At 31.0% G+C, this 13,463-nt stretch overlaps 1 protein-coding gene across 4 annotated transcripts; it reads right to left on the bottom strand.

Moving 5' to 3' along the window:
* Positions 1–250: 250 nt before the first annotated feature.
* LOC18108562 (E3 ubiquitin-protein ligase RMA1H1) lies at positions 251–3,066 on the bottom strand. Of its 4 annotated transcripts, XM_024591604.2 has the most exons (3): positions 2,757–3,066; positions 1,521–1,634; positions 251–1,290 (listed from the first exon to the last, which is right to left on the bottom strand). In XM_024591604.2, exon 3 carries the CDS (start codon positions 1,250–1,252, stop codon positions 461–463), a length of 792 nt encoding a protein of 263 aa, XP_024447372.2. In that variant the 5' UTR covers positions 1,253–1,290; positions 1,521–1,634; positions 2,757–3,066; the 3' UTR covers positions 251–460. The 4 variants fall into 4 exon arrangements, with proteins under 4 accessions (XP_024447372.2, XP_006371566.2, XP_052305601.1 ...); XM_006371504.3 differs by lacking the exon at positions 1,521–1,634 and having other exon boundaries at positions 2,757–3,065; XM_052449641.1 differs by lacking the exons at positions 1,521–1,634; positions 2,757–3,066 and adding an exon at positions 2,227–2,744.
* Positions 3,067–13,463: the final 10,397 nt, after the last annotated feature.

Raw genomic sequence — 13,463 nt, 5'->3', positions numbered from 1 at the left:
CACTTCTTACCTTTGGACCCATAAATATAAATTATTTAATATTTATCATAATATCTATTAATAATCCTCATAATTTTTTTTTCCAACTAAATTCAAACTCTCTTAACATTTTACCCCATAAAAAATGTTTTACTCCCTCGACACTTCATCACTAAGATTTCTTTTCTGAATTTCTAACTTCAAAAAACTCATCCTTAATTCAGAGCTTTTAAAGGGAAAAGAAAACACCATCTCTCACAAAAGAGGAAAGTAAGAGCGAGAATCCAAATCTTTGATCATCTGGCCAAAACAGAAGGAACAAGATTTTTCATCAAGTTACATGATAAAGCTAAGGATAAAGGACTCATAGTTACATATAAGGCAGCACGGGATATGCAGCATGTCTCCATTTCTAGCACATCCAGCTGTTTACTCGTAAAGTTTTAGAGGTATTCGAGATCAGAACAACGTAAATCTTTGGTCAGAACGAGAGAAAACATAAAAATACACAGCAAAAGAGGAAGAAGCAGATTCTGCTGAGAGACCTATCAGCTTGCATTACATGCCTTCTCACTCTTGGGCTAGCACTTCCTGCGAGATGATACGAATTTGGGTAACTCGGCATGTTGGTTATCGAGTTACCAAAAACCCTTGCGTATATCATTTCGCCAAACATCCCAACCACTGGATCAGCCATGTTTATTGTAGTGCCCCTTGGGCTATGCATAGGGGAAGCAGAGTAGCTCCCTGGCTGGGAATAGTGGAGTTGTGACTGATGTGGATAATTATGTCGATGATGAATTTGCTGAACTGGGCGTGGACTACCTGTGGCGATAGGTGTTCTCGGCGAGTCAAACCCACAGGCAAGACCAGGAGGTCTATGTGGAATGATTATACCGACATTTGGGGCTTTTCTCATGGAGGGTTTTGTGGTTTGGCCCCTGCCAAAGAGAGGAACTATTGTGGATTGGGAAACTTCGGCTTTGCAAACAGGACATTGCTGTTGTGGCTGCTGATCTTGGTTTTCAGCAGAGATGCTCTGGGAGTGTAGCCATTTGTATATGCAGGGCCAGCAGTAGAGGTGACCACAAAGTGTGACCACTGGATCCTGCACGGAATCTAGGCAAATATTGCAATCAAAACCATTGGAGGGGCTATCGTCAGAATCTATGGCTGTCTTAGGAATAGGTTTCCAGTTCAGCAATGATGGCTTATATTCTCTGTTATAGTCATTCTGAGCCACGGTTTCTTCCAAGTACTGCTCTGTGGCCATAGCGTCTGTTCACGTCGGGCTTTTTTGCTGCCTCAGATCTGAAATTATGCCAAAGAAACAGGATTAGGCATAAATCATTGGATCAAAATTACTTAAATTTATCTCTGCTACCAAATATGCTTTTTTTAGCATTAAATAAACTGAATTTATGAATGGCAAGTAGCATAAAATGGATCAAACATAAATATACTCTAAACTAAAATGAGTACTTCTGCAAAGTCATTAGAAACATAAGATCAAAGAAACCCAAGCCTTAGGAGTAAATTACCTAAAACAATATGTCAGAGTTTTAGCTAAGTGGGTGGGGTGTTCTAATCCTTTTAAAGGCCTATGAGGAAAGAAGGAAGACACCGATTTTATAGATTGCAAGCCTGGATAAGATCTGCACGTACAGTTCCTGTAGGTGAGAATTAGGCCACCATAAGGTCACCTAACTAAATTTCACAAAAGCTAACATCAAATCAACTTGATTATCAGCCATCCAACCACCTTCCTTTCTCACCTTGAATAAGAGACGCCCTAACATCTAAGAATTAAACCCTCGATGAAAACTGTCTTTTCTCAAGAAGATCAACTACCTCTATTGAATAGTCATTAAAGTTTTACTCGAGGACAGTCTGAGATTTTTAACTAGCTTTAATTATCTTGGAGAATTGAAGGATTATCATCCCGACAACACACAAATGGAAATATAGCCATGAGATGACACAAAGATTCAATAGACGAAATCTTGCACGAAACGCCAACCTTCTTCAAGGATAACTTTAGTAACAAATCAATAGTTGTTACTAAAAAAAACAGCTGCACATGGTTTTCTAACTGCAAACAAAAACTTCTCTAGGTGCAGCCACAAAAATACAAAATTTCTCAGGCCTTTTTCAGATTACAGACCCACTTTGTCACCACCGGGTGATAGGAAAAGAACAAAGAGGATAAGAAGGAAGGTAGCAAACAAGAAACAAAACCGATACCACCTTGGAAGAAATTTAAGTTTCCATGCCTTGGTAACCACAAAACTTCTAGCATCAAAGGAATTGATGATTCTTCCACCCCAATAACAAAGCTAATCCCAAGAAAACTAATAGGGCCGGGGTGATCCTTTCCTCAACCCTCTCGTAAATGAAGCCTCTAGACAAAATCTTCTTATGAAACCAATTACTTCAAGTGATTCCTTTCTAAACAAACATGCACGGGCTAATATTAACAATTCAAGAATCACTTCCCTCCTTAGAATTCGAAAGAAAAGGAACTTATCTTGAAACACAGTTTCATCAATCATGACACACATAAACAACAACAGCTCAATCTTCACATTTTAGAAGCCAAAAACAACAACAACCCAAGTTTAAGAACGTATCCCTTAAGCAAATTGTCCCGCTAAAACATGAATTAACTCATTAAGACAAATCAAAGATCCAGATTTTCTTTGTAAGGACAGAAAAATGCAGAGCAAAACAAGAGACAGACGGACATTAAAGATAACAAACAAACAAAGAACATATACCCAAGAATTGTCAAGTCTGATTCTGTTTAATAAAGAAAGAAACACTTGGCTCTCTGCACAGAAGGTTACGAGTTTCTTTATTGATCAAACATAGCTATTATGGATTAATAAAGAAAACAAAAAAGAATACAGCTTTCTTCAACAACAGAGAGAGAAAGTTATATCAATGAATAGAGCAGAAAGATGAACTGTGAAGGGACTAAATAAGTTATGGCGCAATGGCTGTGATTGAGAGATGGAGAGATAACGGTGGTGATGACAGAGTGGGAAAGAGAGGTAGCAAAACAGACAGATATATAGAGAGAAGTATCACATAAATAATATACAGAGAAAGTATAATAAATTTTATATATATATATATATATATATATATATATATATATATATATATATATATATAAAAAGATAAATACAGCGCTTCTTGTACGCTCACGTTACTAACGTGGCTTTCGCTTTGGCGCTTATGATCATAATTATAAAACCGGTCTGCCAGGTCCGTATCTAAGATGTGAGTCACAATTATAATTATCAAACCGAATGGTCTTGACCCGGTCAAGGGCTAGAAATGATTTAATTTATATCAATTCGAATCAACTAAAAAAAATAAAAAAATATTTGAATTTGTAATATTTTATATAAAAAATTTAAAAATGAATATAAGTTATTTCACATTGAAAAGATACTATATTATCTTTTTAAGTTGAAGTATTTAAACCAAAAAAAGTTTTTTATCCTACATTGAAAAAACATAATTTTTTCCTTGTAAACATAGAGTATATATACTAAATGATTTCAAATCTCACATTGAAAAAATAAAATATTATTTTAGTATTTATATAATGAACTTTGAAAATGGTTAATAACCAACTAAAAAATATGAAAAAAAAGATGTTTTTGGTTAGGAGAAAAAAACACATTTAAAAACAAAACACGGGTCTCTACCGGGTTCGACTATTTTTTTGTTCTTGCCGGTCTTTCACCTTACCTGGATCGGTTCAGCGAACGGGTCCCGGGTCGACCTGCTGGGCCGGTCTAGGTTTAATAACTATGGTCACAATACCAAATTAATTTTAAATGATTTTATTTAAAAAAATATTCAAATGATATTAAAAAAAAAATTAAAATTCAATCTAAATCTCACAATACCAGTTTAAACCGACCTGTTTCGGTTCGGTTATTTTAGAACTAAAACTAGTTCAAACCGGTTTGGCTCAGTTTTTTCCGGTTTTGCTCGGTTTTTTTTTTTCGGTTTGGGTTCGGTTCGGTTTTTTCGGTTTCAAGCTTATAAAATTGAAACCAAACTGAACCGGACAGTTTTTTCAAAATTCTAATCGGTTTTTTTTCACGGTTCGATTTTTTCAGTTATTTTTTTTTTAATTTTTTCAGTTTAATCAGTTTTTCAATATTTTTACTCACCCCTATTATTTTTATTTTTTTATAAAAAAAATTGTAAATAAGATGAGGCCTGCATCCAGAGGCGGAGCAAGAAGAAAAAAATAAGGGGACCAAATTAAAAAAAAAATTTTAAAAAAATTAAAATTTTAAATATTTTACAAAGAGAAAAGCTGAAAAAAATTTCCTTGCAATAACCCGGGTCCCTGCCAGCCTCCCCCTGCCTCCGCCACTGCCTGCATCAGTATCTTTTTGTCTAGGCCTGCGCTCTGCTGCTGCTTCAACATCTACATATTTTACATGCTTTGAACATCTCCATTTCTGAAATACTCTGCCACGCAGTCTTGCTTGCTGCTCATAGCTATGGAAACAAAATAAATAGTTTGTGCGATATGCAAAGTTGTGTCATCCTCTTGACAAGTGTTGCATACCCAACACATACCAACAACTAGCTACCACATACTTGTTAATTGCTTCCTATAATATTGAATCTTTTATATTATGCAAATAATTAATTAAATCTTGACTTGCCTCACCAACCCTAAGGTTGGCAAGTCTAAAACTCAAGGTAAATTAATAACAAAAACTATGTAATAAGTTTCCCTTTATGATTTAAGTTTGTAGGTAGAGCTAAATTTTATTATTATTATTATGATATCAAGATTTAATAATTAAGAGAGTGTTTGAGAGAGTGGTGACAGTTAGTTTCTAAAATACTTTTTGCTCGAAAATACATTAAAATAATATTTTTATTTTATTTTTTAAAAAATTATTTTTAACATCAGTATATCTAAACAATCATAAAATATTAAAAAAAATAATTTTAAACAATTGTTTTAAAAAAATCATGAAATGCGAGTTGCACTGCAACCCTAAACAACCGCTAATTTATTAAGAGTTTGATACCACCTCTTTCTAATTATTTAAATAAATAAAATTAAGCATGGAGAAATGGTGAACATAAATAAATTTCAAGTCTAAAAAAAATTTATTTAGTAGTTATGTTATCATTCATTAAACTTCAATTAATAAAATTAATGAGAAGGTAAAAGTGAATTTATATAAATTTTAAGTTTAAAATAAAAAAATATATATTAAAAAATAATATAAAATTATTCATTAGTTTAACCTCATATTTTAAACCTTTAAATTATTACTATTATTATTATTTGATAACTCGAATATTAAACTCGATATGATAGAAAAGCCATTAAGGTCAAACATCTTATTAAAGATTTTAGAATTCAATTTATTTAATAAACCTTAAAAGACAGGTTGCAAGTAAGGAGTACTGTCAGAACCACCAACCGCACACAGAATAAAATATATATATATATATATATATATATATATGCTAAAGTAAGTTTTTAAAAAACAAAATTTAAAAACTAACGTGCCCTTTGGTATGACAACAATTTCCTTTTTTATTTTTTTTTAAGTAAAAAAAAATATTGAATTGCTATATTTATTTATTTTCAGTAAACAATTTAAAAAACTAAAGCGGCTTTGAAACAACAATTAATTAAAAATGTTTTTTTTATTTTTTATTAAATATTTTGATTACCATACCACAACAATCACTTCCCAAGCCACTAAATTAAATTAATTTTAATTACCATCCTAATCATGCCCGAGCTTTAAAAGACAACCTTTTAAAAAACCGACCAAGCACATTAATGGGACCTGAAAGGCTATGCTTGTCGTCCACCTTTTTTTTTTTCTTCATTTTTTATTTTATTATAATGGACATAACGTTATCCTTTCCTCCACTTAATTTTCATGTAACCCAAAAGAAACTTTAATTCCTAAAGTTAAATTTTCTCATGATTCGCTTTAGATCAAAGTAAAATCAATTAATTAAATTAATTAAATGGAATCCACATCTTGAAATTACAATCCCTCACACACAACTAAGGTGAAAATTGTCATTATTTATTGTAATGGTAGGAATCATGCAATAAAATAATTAATCAGTTCGTTCTAGATGAAAGATTTCTCTTAATAAATGCATCTGAAATTCTAGAAGAGAAAAACCGTGGAAAATGACAGCAATATGAAACAATATTGATCTATCGTCTGTGTCAGCCTGAGAAACGGCAGAATCCTACTGGAGAGGAGATGGCATCGCTCGAGAACGACCCACAAATTATAGGATGGAACCTTCTTGATCTAGCTTTTGGATTTTCCTGCGCATGGCCACTGTTATTGAAACATAATATATACATTGTAATTAGGGGTTCTTTCGTTACTAGAAATAATATTAATAAATTCTTCCCTCGATCGTCTCTTCTTGTGGCAGTCCTCCTCCTCCTCCTTCTTCTTCTTCTTCTTCTTCTTCTTCTCCTTCTTGAAGTTATGGTGTGGATGGATCCAGTTGAAAGTCCCACTAACATTGAAGACAGTTTATAAAATGTTCAAATAATTAAATCATACACATATCTTATATACATACGACATATATAAAAGAAAATTGATGAAGGTGTATTATGCAGTTTATAATCACAATTTTAAAAAATAAATAAGAATAATTAATGAAAGAAATTGAAGAAAGACACCAAATATGTTTTTGACTCATTTATTTATAATTACCTGGACTTGGATTTATTATATAATAACTCAACTAAATGAAGTCTTACTGATTGTTACGAAGTCATTGTTAATTAATATTTTGTAACTCAACTAAATATTTTTTATTTAAAAATATATTAAAATAATATTTTTTTATTTTTACAAAATTATTTTCAACATTATCATATTAAAATAATATGAAAACAAAAAAATTAATTTAAAATAATTAAAAAATAAAATAAAATTATTTTTTTCAAAGACATTCTTAAAATACAAAAATAAATAGTATCTTAACTTGAAAAACTTAAAGATGAAACACCCAAACAACTTAATTTGTTTTTGTGGTCAGGTTGTGATTTTGTTGTAATAATAGATTTAAGAGTTCTTAGATCTTCATTTAAAAAAAATATAATTTATAATTGTTTTTAATTATCTTTTTCAAACCTCAACGGAAAAATTATTACAATACTACTACAATACCAGACAAACATGTTTAATTTATGTTTAGAAATTGTTTACTGAATTTTTTATGTTATATATATATATATATATTACTATTTACTAATAAGTTTTTGATTAATCTTCCCATGTTTAGTTGGTTAATTATATTAATCTTAAGAAGTCATTGTTAATTAATCTTAAGATCAAACACGCATACAACTTAATTTGTTTTTAATTTGTTTTTGTGGTCAGGGTTGTGATTTTGTTGTATTCATAGATTTAAGAGTGTTTGATTACTAATATCATGCCATAGAATTTCTTAGCCCTTTATTTTTTTTAAAAATATATAATTTATAATTGTTTTTAATTATCTTTTTCAAACCTCAACAGGAAAAACTATTACAATACTACTACAATACCAGACAGACATGTTTAATTTATGTTTAGAAATTGTTTACTGGATTTTTGATGTTATATTGCTATATATATATATATATATATATATATATGTACACAGAGCTTTAGCTAGCAAGGGTAGGTAAACACATGAAATTATTAGTAGGATCAATCCAAAGAATATTACTATTTACTAATAAGTTTTTGATTAATCTTCCCATGTTTAGTTGGTTAATTATATTAATCTTAAGAAATTTAACAGTCAAAGATTTGGAAAGCATTCACTGTCAAGAAGATATTTCCATGATCCTTGTGTATGCATCATGTGAATTTCAGTCCTAGTATCGTCTATAAATCCTCCTTTACCAGGGGAGCAGTCAAATATAATGACCTGGGAAAACAACTTTAGATTTTTTTATGGATTTATAAATTAAGGAAATAAGAGGACTGCCTAATCTGATAGTAAATTAACCACAAAAATATTAGCATTATTTTATTTTTTTTCAAACGCTGAGGAAATGTCATACTCCATTTTACTCGTACGTATGCATACAAGTAGTACATAATTGACTCAATTAAAAAAAAATTAACCTAATAATCTTTCTTATTCTCAATGTGATTAATTTTTCTGTAATTCTGAAATCGACAGTATTACAAAAATAATCTGAAAGTGATTTCAGACTTGTCAGATTTCTGTCACGCCATCATGGGGAACTCGTATGATCTATGAATCTCGTATAAAATTTATTTATGACTTGGAAACCCTCAAAGTACGTGTGCGATTTGCCTATGAATTTATCCAAGTTTTGGAAACCATCACAGTAATTGGTGGGATTTAGCTATGATTCTCAAAGCTAGGCATCATCATCATTAATTTGTCCAAGATTTGGAAACCATCAAAGAGATTTTCACTAATTTAAATTAAATTAACCACCACAACCACCACCGGAAATTTAATATCATGTTAACAAGAGAAAAAAGGTTCAAGAATACTTAGTGTCAATTTGTTAATGTGTTTGCTTCAGTTTCTTACAATATTTTTCAAATTATTTGTTGACTAAAATAACATTAAATTAAATTAATAGTTTTTAATGATTTTAATGTCTTAATGTCAAAAATAAAAAAATATAACTTAAAAAACATTGTATTAATATTTTTTTAATTAAAAAACATTTCACATCATATTACCAAACACATTCATGACTGCATTTGTAGAATTTACCAAAAGAAAACAAAGCTTTAAACCATCTTAAAATCTAAAATCATTGGCCTTTCTGGTCTCCCAGAGGAAATAAATACCCTTTCAGTTATCTCTTTGTTTGCAACTCTCTTTTCTTTTGTGAGGTTGTATGCTTGAGTTTTATCCCTATATCCTGTATTCTCTTTTCTCCATCCATGAGTGTTCTCGATCGTTAGCTTTCTTGGTGTTTTTATATGCTTTCCTACAATTTTGTGCTATCAAACAAGGTTTAGGACTACCGCTGTAAATTTTACTCTCCCGTCCTAGCATGCATTGTCATTAGAACAAAACTGATTTGACATTTCCTTAGCATCTTTTTTTATGAATAAATACGTGAACAAATCCTACCAGTTGGCATGAATATTCTGAATAGTAGTAAAGTGGTTCTCATTTAGCAAGAATCATGGAACCACCGAGTATTATATGTTTTCAGATGCTTGTTTAGAATGATCGGGTCTTTGAATGCATCTTATTATATCGTGACTTGACGTTGAGTATCTTCTGTGACCAAGGAATCACATCTCTTGTTCATTTTTCAGCTTTTCTATAGGTACACAGTGTCTACATGTAGTGAAGATGCAATTTATTACGCTCTGTGGGAGTGGTTTGAGTGTTATGGATTCATTTATTTGGATGGAGGTGGGTATGGAAATGTTTTTGTATAAAAATAGTAGAGAAGGATAAAAGTACCTAATTTAAGGGTATAGATTATTACGTTTTAAATGCTTTTAAAAATTATATTTAGCTTGAAAAACATAATGTGATTTTTTAGTGTTTTTTTAATAATGTTGATGTCTTAATATTAAAAATAAAATAAAAAATCTGTAAAAAAAATTATTTTAAAATATTTTTAAGTGAAAAACTATTTTTAAAAACATTATTATTATAGGAAATTATATAATATAAAATGTATATATCTAGGAAATATTGATAGATTTAATTTTATATTATAAATCCCTACATTGACTATTATATATTGTCCCCATATATATAAATAAGAAATGAAAAGTTGACTAAGCAATATGTTAAGAATTATATTTCTCTTCAACTACCATGCATTCTACACACTAGAATGGAGGAGTTGACTTCCCATTTGTTGATCAACAGTAATGGATACGGCAACTAATTAATAATTTCGTCCATGTCAACCATAAATCATTAGCTAGCAAGATATATCTACCTTAATTTTTGCTTAAGAACTACCTAATTGTTCATATTAAATTAGCAAAGTAAGTTCTTGTGTACATGTTCTTGGAAAATAACCTTTTAGGTGAAGTATAGGCTACTTGCAATCTAACTTTGTTAAACTTTATACAGCTATTTAGCACGTATAATCCATACACTGTCCTTGAGAATTAAGTCAATGGTATTTGATTTGATATCTCTTAATATTTAATACAAGCGCGCGCGCGCATGGAGTGTTAGCTAAGGCTTAATCCGCTTCTTAAGCATCAGGATATTCAGTAGTTTATGGTCTTTTTTTTATATTATAATCGATAATATTATTAGTAAATGATATCCATTTAGAGCATAGTCAAATCAAAACATGCTGACAGTTTGTCGAGTAAGAACACTAGCGTGGAAAAACAATAGAAAAAGGTTGCGAGGGGAACGGTAGAATAATAGTAGAACCGCGTGAAAATATTTTAAATGTTTTGATGGGTTTAGAGAAATTAAGAAAATATGAGGATTACCTAATCTAATTACCTAATCTAATAGTTAAACAACAATTGATTGACATTAGAATTTTCAAGTTGCTGAAGAAATATCAAATGAAGAAGTGTCATGTGCTTCATTAATTTACTATGAAACATCATAATACGCGGTGCATTATTGACTCCATTAAAAAAAAGTTAACTAATCATTAGATGTTTTCTTTATTTATGTAATCATAAACTACAGTTGGATTAGCACCAGGTAATCAGGATGAGACCCAACTAAACCTAAAGATGCATAGGCTCTTGGTAAGGAGTTTCCTGTAAATAAACTACAGTTAATTCATAGGCTTTGATCAAGTCCGATGGTCCCATGAATTTGTTTGCACTTGGCAAGAGTCCAACTTGGGATCTTGAACAAGAACATTCAGTCAAGTCTCAGCTCCTCTCCACTTGGGATCTAATTATGGGTGCATGCATGTCACTGCCGACCATAGCTTGGAACACATGGAGCCTAGCCTCTATTAGAGGGGTCTTGGAAAAATTAAAAGAAAAAAAAAACAATGGAATCTTGTCTTACCGTATACATTGCATGCCCCCTGATTCCCTTTCTCTTAATTTAAACAAAACACATAGCTGAATGTTTTATTTTTAGACAAAAATTTAAGATATTTCCTAGGTTTGCTATTCTACTAGTAGAATTTTATACGCTTAATTAATCATTGAAAATGAACCATTATTAATTTAGGATGCCACACATATCCTGGCAGGTATTGAGTACTGTTGGCAATGCTGAACTAAAGCTAGCTTCCATGCATGGCCTGCAATGGATAATCAAACTAAGAGTTTTGTAGGTGATAAAGAAATAGCCATCCGTAAAGCTTAGTAACTTGCAGAAACTGGCAAAATAAGAATTCAATGGCCATTGATTATTGATTGGTAATGTTGAATTGTTTAGATTAAGATTATGTTTGATTGCACCTAAAAAAACATCTTTTTGATGTTTTTAATGAGGCTGAAACTTTAACCTTATTATCAAACCAAGTCCAAGAGAGGAAAAAAAAAGTTAACTCATTGCATTTTTGTAATTGCAGTATCAAGTCCATCCAATTTAATTTAATAAACATGAAAATAAGTAACTTATATAACCCCAACTGTAAGAGAGAAATTCTTCAATATAATTTGAATAAGGATCACTTGTGATGAGATTCGCAGAAAACCCATCAAAGATCAAGTTCTTTCTAAAACTAGGAAACAGAATAGAAAGTTTAGAATGTTGGGTTTGGATAGCATGACCTGCAAAAACAAGTTTTATATTAAGTTTAGGTATCCTCTGATATTTAAATCCGCATTTTGATGAAGAAAAATAACCTTAGATGTTATGTTACTTTTGTTTGCAAAGTAAAGCTTGAAGATGAGAAAAAAAGGAGCTTTAATTCTCTATTCAAGAGACCATCCTTTACCTTAGAGGTTCAAGGATGTTTATATTTGATTAAATCCATATGAGTGACTTATAATTTTGTAATTCGCAAAAGTTGTCTTAGTATTGGGTTCAAGGGTGTTTTATTAGTTCTCTTATTATTGGATTTATCTCTATAGTTGATGACAAGTAAATCAAATTTAATTATGAAAATAATATATCCATGATAATAGTTGGATTTGGATACATCTAGGTATAACAGATAAATTCAAGAGTATAATTCTAATATGAGAGAGTACTTAGGGACTTGGAGCTTGTTTGAAATTGTGATAGTGATGATGTTTTAAAGTGTTTTTCGTTTAGAAATGTATCAAAATAAAATTTTTATTTTTTAAAAATTATTTTTGATATCAACACTTTAAAATAATCTAAAAATATATATAAAAAAATTATTTTATACAAAAAAAAAATTAAATTTTTAAAAACACAGTATCTAAAATGAGTCAAAAAAAAAATGCAAGAAGAATTCTAGGAGATGCGTGGTAAATCCACTAGGAAGGGATCCAAGATCAGTCTGGGAATATTATCTTATTGAGCCGATACCTCGACTCCAATCTAGTACTTTCTGTATAAACTTCATCCCATGTAAACTCCATTGAAACCAAAACCAAAATATCTAGACAAATATCATTTTGGTTAAAATTCAAAGAGATAAAAGAAGATATTGTCATGATATGGAAGAAGTATTTGTCAATGCAATGAGGCACGCTCCAATAGACTATTCGTTGCGACCCATTTGATGATAAGTTCAAGATTAGAGCTTCGTTGCAGTCTAGTCCATACTCCATGGACCTCTCTACTAAAGAAGCGAAATGATCATCAAGGCGGTCTATTTTGTTATCCATCATTTTCACCATGGGATAAGATATATATGACTTCCACTTCCAATTTTCTTTTATTGTCTTTTCATGGAAGCAAGCAAATATTCTAGATCTCTGACAGCATTTTATTTAATCATGATGTCTGAGAACTAACTGACCAAGTCACCGCATCTTTCTTCAATCAACAACGTCACCACATCTCCTGTTCATTGTTTACCCTGAATTATTTCTACTGGTACGCATTGCCTGACGAGATAAGAGATCCAATATGTAGTTTATTGGATTTGTGGGGGTGTCAGAATCATATATATTGATGGACATGAAAATATATATGAGCCGAGCTTCGGAGATTTGGCTAGCTGTCTGGTCTAGTAGTTAGGCTAGTTTTATCACCACAGAATTTTCTCGCACGAAAGACTATGGTGCCAAGAGAATCCTTTGTTTTTTCCTACACTGTGTTGTGTTGAAAATAAGGTTGAATCTTTTCAATCACCACTCAAAATGGACCCGATGGGTTCCATTACCATTCATGCGTCCAAAAGAAAGCTGCCTTGCGTTATCTCGTCTAACCGATCAAAATCATGAAAGAAAATCTTCACACAGAAAGGAAGAGAAAGCAGAATGGCTCAGAAAAAAGATGATCAAGTTCGAATTTGCAAGCGGCAACACTAAACCTGATTTCCAACTTCATTGACAGATATTTAAGGAAGAGAA

The sequence above is a fragment of the Populus trichocarpa genome, chromosome 19 (genome assembly GCF_000002775.5).
Source record: "Populus trichocarpa isolate Nisqually-1 chromosome 19, P.trichocarpa_v4.1, whole genome shotgun sequence".
Lineage (NCBI taxonomy): Eukaryota > Viridiplantae > Streptophyta > Magnoliopsida > Malpighiales > Salicaceae > Populus > Populus trichocarpa.
The sequence above is the reverse complement of the archived record's forward strand: the minus strand, read 5'-3'. Positions and strand labels throughout refer to the sequence as shown.

Excerpts from the sequence above, each read along its gene's own strand:
- LOC18108562 (XM_024591604.2), bottom strand. The coding sequence starts at position 1,252 with ATGGCCACAGAGCAGTACTTGGAAGAAACCGTGGCTCAGAATGACTAT.